Source organism: Arachis ipaensis, chromosome B6 (genome assembly GCF_059453495.1).
Source record: "Arachis ipaensis isolate K30076 ecotype BB chromosome B6, ASM5945349v1, whole genome shotgun sequence".
In the NCBI taxonomy this organism is placed as follows: domain Eukaryota; kingdom Viridiplantae; phylum Streptophyta; class Magnoliopsida; order Fabales; family Fabaceae; genus Arachis; species Arachis ipaensis.
Genome location: NC_142441.1, coordinates 41,304,491 through 41,310,428, shown reverse-complemented (window position 1 = coordinate 41,310,428; position 5,938 = coordinate 41,304,491). Strand labels below are relative to the sequence as shown.

Sequence of the window (5,938 nt, the reverse complement as noted above, 5' to 3'; positions counted from 1 at the left end):
AGCAGCGTTTGGGCGTTGAACGCCCAAAACAGGCAGTGTTTGGGCGTTCAAATGCCAGAATGGCAGGGAGGAGACAAAACTCATTCTTCTTCAAATTTTTTCATTCTAAATCTTTATTTTCATACTTCAATTCATGATTTCTTACATAAACATGTTAAGAACCCTGATTTCTAAATTCCATAATTTCTAAAAACCCTACCTTAAAAATATCAAATGTATTTTAATCCATAAGCACAAACCCTCTTTGCAAATTCAATCCAACTCTTTTCAAAATTTTTTTTTACAAATCTATCTTTTCAACTCATCAATATCTTTTTCAAAACCTCCAATTTATCTTTTTTTTTTTTCAAAATCTAAATCTATCTTTTTCAAAAATCTTTCATATCCTCTCAATTTTAAACTATATCTTCTCTTATCATATCTTCTATCTTATCTTTTCCAAATAAATCTTTTTATCATATCTTTATCTCTTTTTTCGAAAACCCACCCCCCTCCCTATAAATTTGAGTTCGGCCTCCTTCCCCTCCCATCAACAATTGCACCAAGCTCTCCTTCTATCCCTCTCCTTTCTTTTCTTTTGCTTGAGGACAAGCAAACCTCTAAGTTTGGTGTGTTTATCCGCAATCACTAAGATCAGGGCTCCCAAAGGAAAATAACCCACTCCAAGAGGCAAGAAAGAGAGCGTTCCAAAACCACTTTGGAATCAAGGGAAGTTCTTATCTAAAGAACATTCAGACCATTATAACAAAATAATGGGTCTGAGATCAGTGATCCCGGAAGTTCGATTCGATCTGAAAGAAGATGAATATCCGGAGATCCAGGAGCAAATTCGAATCAGGAACTGGGAAGTCCTAGCTAATCCTGAAATGAAAGTGGGAAGGAATATGATCCAAGAGTTCTATGCTAATATGTGGCAGACTGACAAGCAAAAACTATCTGGAACTGCTTTCTATGAATATCGGACCATGGTCAGAGGAAAGATTGTTCATACCATCCCTGATAAGATCAGAGAGATCTTAAAGCTACCTCAGCTGAAAGATGATCCAGACTCCTTCAACAGGAGAATGATGAGAACAGACAAGGGCCTGGATAAGATTCTAGAGGACATATGTATCCCTGGAGCCAGGTGGACCACCAACAAAAAGGGTGTCCCAAATCAACTCAAGAGAGAGGATCTCAAACCAGTCGCCAGAGGATGGCTGGACTTCATTGGGCATTCTTTGTTGCCTACTAGCAACCGTTCTGAAGTCACAGTTAAAAGAGCAGTGATGATCCATTGTATCATGATGGGAAAGGAAGTGGAGGTTCATCAGCTGATCTCAGCTGAATTCTACAAAATTGCTAACAAAAATTCTAAAGAGGCCAGGTTGGCTTATCCAAGCGTGATTTCTCTGCTATGCAAGGACGCCGGAGTAAGAATGGGAATAACTAAGTATATCTCAGTTGAGAAACCAACCACCAAAGCATCAATGGAAAAACAACAAGCGCAGGAGGATCCCACCAAGAAGAAAGCACAGGAATTTCTCCCAGAAATCCCTCAATCTGAATACTGGGAGTATCTTGAGACGTCTGTCACCAAGATACGGGAAGCTATGGAGCAAATAATAAAAGAACAGAAGGAACACAGTCAAATGCTGACCTATATGTTTAAAGAACAAGAGGAGCAAGGGCGTGACTTAAGGGAATTGAAGCGCCAGAAGTTTTCTCTTGAAGAATCAAGCACCCCACGGATCAGAGGAACACCCATTTCCCAGAACAAAGGTTGTTAAATTCCAATTTCTGCTTTAACTCTGTGATAGTGTCATTATAAAAGTTCACCTTAGGAGTCATATAGTAGTAATTAGTATCTATTTTGATTTTATCTCCAATTAAGCTATAGTTTATTTTTCTCATCATCATCAAACATGAATAAAATAGTAGATCTTTTGAATAAGAGGCAATAAAATTTCGAGTTTTTAATAAGAGAAATTCTAATTAGTTACATGTGGTGGCAATGCTTTCTGTCTTCTGAATGAATGCTTGAACAGTGCATATATATTTTGAATTTGTTGTTTAAGACTGCTAAATATGTTGGCTCTTGAAAGAATGATGAACATGAGACATGTTATTGATAATCTGAAAAATCATAAAAATGATTCTTGAAGCAAGAAAAAGCAGCATAGAACAAAGCTTGCAGAAAAAAAAAGAAGAAGAGAGAGAAAGCAAGCAGAAAAAGCCAAAGCTCTTAAAACCAAAAGGCAAGAGCAAAAAGCCAATAGCCCTTAAAACCAAAAGGCAAGGGCAATAAAAAGGATCCCAAGGCTTTGAGTATCAGTGGATAGGTGGGCCTAAGGGAATAAAATCCTGGCCTAAGCGGCTAAACCAAGCTGTCCCTAACCATGTGCTTGTGGCGTGAAGGTGTCAAGTGAAAACTTGAGACTGGGCGGTTAAAGTCAAGGTCCAAAGCAGAAAGAAGAGTGTGCTTAAGAACTCTGGACACCTCTAATTGGGGACTTTAGCAAAGCTGAGTCACAATCCAAAGGGTTCATCCAATTATGTGTCTGTGGCATTTATGTATCCGGTGGTAATATTGGAAAACAAAGTGCTTAGGGCCACGGCCAAGACTCATGAAATAGCTGTGTTCAAGAATCATCATACTGAAATAGGAGAATCAATAACACTATCTGAATTCTAAGTTCTTATAGATGCGAATGACTCTGGGCTTCAATGGATAAAGTGAAATGCTAAAACTGTTCGGAAGCAAAAAGCTGCTAGTCCCGCTCATCTAATTAGAATCTGAGCTTCACTCAAAAAACTCTGAGATATTATTGCTTCTCAACCTATTAGTCTTCTATTTTATTTGTCTAGTTGCTTGAGGACAAGCAACAGTTTAAGTTTGGTGTTGTGATGAGCGGATATTTTATACGCTTTTTGGGGTTAATTTCATATAGTTTTTAATATGTTTTAGTTAGTTTTTAGTTTATTTTCATTAGTTTTTAGGAAAAATTCATATTTCTGGACTTTACTATGAGTTGTGTGTTTTTCTATAATTTCAGGTATTTTTCTGGCTGAAATTGAGGGAGCTGAGCAAAAATCTGATTCAGGCTGAAAAAGGACTGCTGATGCTGTTAGATTCTGACCTCCCTACACTAAAAGTGGATTTTCTGGAGCTACAGAACTCGAAATGGCGTGCTTCCAATTGCGTGGGAAAGTAGACATCCAGGGCTTTCCAGCAATATATAATAGTCCATACTTTGCTCAAGGATAGACGACGTAAACTGGCGTTCAACGCCAGTTCTCTGCCCAATTCTGGCGTCCAGCGCCAGAAAAGGATTATAATTTGGAGTTCAACGCCAGAAATGGATCCAAACCTGGCGTTGAACTCCCAAAATGGCCTTATACACGTGAATTGCCTAAATCTCAGCCCCAGCACACACCAAGTGGGCCCCAGAAGTGGATCTCTATACCATCTGCTATAGTTTACTCATTTTCTGTAAACCTAGGCTACTAGTTTAGTATTTAAACAACTTTTAGAGACTTATTTTGTATCTCATGACATTTTAGATCAAAACTTTGTACTCTTTGACGGCATGAGTCTCTAAACCCCATTGTTGGGGCTGAGGAGCTCTGCTGTGTCTCTATGGATTAATGCAAGTATTTCTGTTTTCCATTCAAACATGCTTGTTCCCATAGTTGTCAGAACCGAACCGGTGATCGAACCGGTCAGGCTACTGGGTCACTGGGTTACTGGTTCAATCGGTGGGTCACTGGTTGAACCGGTTAACCCGGTCCCACATAAGTAAAATGTATAAAATAGCTAAAAGCCTAAAAACTTAAAAATTAACAGTTAAAAAATATATCTCCAATAACATTTTAATAAACATTAAATCTCAAATCCTAAAAATAAGTAGTAATCCGAGAATAAACATAAAATTTAGTACTATTAGTCTATTACATGAACAACTCAATTTAACATAATGAAAATAACAATTCATGGATTATATCCAAGGAGTAACTTCAAAGTCTGGATATCTATCTTCATCTGACAAATCTGGAGCTACATGTTGATTGGTTTCATTCTGATTTGCATTTTTCACAGAAGTATTATTAGCTTCACCATCATCTCGATCTTCTTCCAGATTCAATTCATCTAGCATTTCAATAATGTTTCACAAATCATAATCAATAATAAGGCAAAATATTTGGTTAAAGCATTACAAAATATCCCTAACAACAACATACCCAAATCATCTAAAGCTGATTGAAGAGACATATTTGCAAGATCATTCCGTAAAGCATCAACTTCTTCAGGAGTTAAAAATGGTGGTGAATCTTCCATTATCCATTCCGAATGATCCTCAAATGCATCAAGACAAATTGGATCATAACTTTGCTTTCTCATTCGGTTCCTATGTTATCAAGTAACTTGATTATTCTTATTATGACTAAAAATTTTAAATAATGCCTTCAAGAAAGAATAATAAAAAGTACCTTTGTTGTAGCCTTAAGTTGTAATGAACATAAACAAGATCATTAAGCTTTTGATGCTCTAACCGATTCCTTTTCTTTGAGTGAATGTGTTCAAAAATGCTCCAGTTACGCTCACAACCTGAAGAACTGCAAGTTTGACTCAAAACACGAATTGCTAACTTTTGCAGGTTTGGTGCTCCACATCCATAAGATTCCCACCATTGATCTTAACATAAAAAGAAAACAATCATAATCATAAATATCAAATCTTAAACATATCACAATCATAATAAACTAATTTTAATACAAAATTTACCAGGCATCACTGTGCTTCGCTCACGTATTGCAGACTGTCTCCCAAAGTCTCCTTCAGCATTCTTAAAGATTCTCTTCTCACTTGTCAATTTAGTAATCAAATCAGCATCACCGTAAGCATATCTCTCAATCACATCTAATAGGCCAGAAATTGTTTCTTTGTGCTTGTCAAATTCTGCAGAATTAAATCGAAAAGCTGGATTTAACCAATAACCAGCAGCATGAAGGTTTCTTTTAAGTTGTAAATCCCAACGTGAATCTAAAATCTTCAAATAAGGTTCAACAACCCTCTTTCTTTTTTGAAACCTCTTCACCATGCCTTCCCTAGCCTTATACATAGCTTGATAAAGGAAACCCATTGCAGCTCTATCTTCACTATCCACAATACGCAATACATGAACAAGTGGCTCCGTAAGCTTAACAATATCAGTGCATTGATTCCAAAATTTAGAATCTAAGACTTGATCCACAAACTTTTTTGCTTTGGCTTCTTTAGAGTAAGCTGAACTTGTCCATTCTCTAGATGTCACCATAGCTCTCAATGGATCCTTTTGAGCCAAAATACTTTGCAAAGCAATGAAATTAGTGGCGAATCGAGTTGGAGCTGGACGAAGTATTTCTCGGCCGCCTATGAACTGCCTCATCAAGTACAAAGGATGGCAGTGATTATAGATATACTTCGTAATCATTGAAGCTTGTGACACAGTTTCAGTCACTTCCACAAACTTTCCAATATCCTGCAACATCAGATTAATACAATGTGCCGCACAAGGAGACCAATACAATCTAGGAAACTATGATTCCAACAACCTTCCAGCAGCAACGTAATTTGCAGCATTATCCGTCACTACATGTACAACATTCTCAGGACCAACAAATAACACAACATCCCTAAGCAACTTAAACAAAGCCTCAGCAGTTTTCGAGATATGAGAAGCATCAACTGACTTTAGGAAAACAGTTTCTTTAGGACAATAAACCAAGAAATTAATTAAAGTACGCCTACAACGATCAGTCCATCCATCAGCCATGATAGTACATCCAATTTGTTTCCAAATCACACGATAACCTTCAATCATCTTCTTTACATCTTCAACCAATTTACTCAACAAATATCCACGAACTCTTTGGTAATTTGGCCCTTTATACCCTACACCCATATTTGCGATAGCAT

The 5,938-nt window shown here is 37.2% G+C and overlaps 1 protein-coding gene across 1 annotated transcript; it reads right to left on the bottom strand.

The window, feature by feature from the left end:
• Window positions 1-3,977: 3,977 nt before the first annotated feature.
• LOC148555281 (uncharacterized) lies at window positions 3,978-4,772 on the bottom strand. Its single transcript, XM_088490626.1, has 4 exons — window positions 4,766-4,772; window positions 4,471-4,675; window positions 4,222-4,388; window positions 3,978-4,129 (listed from the first exon to the last, which is right to left on the bottom strand). Exons 1-4 carry the CDS (start codon window positions 4,770-4,772, stop codon window positions 3,978-3,980), a joined length of 531 nt encoding a protein of 176 aa, XP_088346752.1.
• Window positions 4,773-5,938: the final 1,166 nt, after the last annotated feature.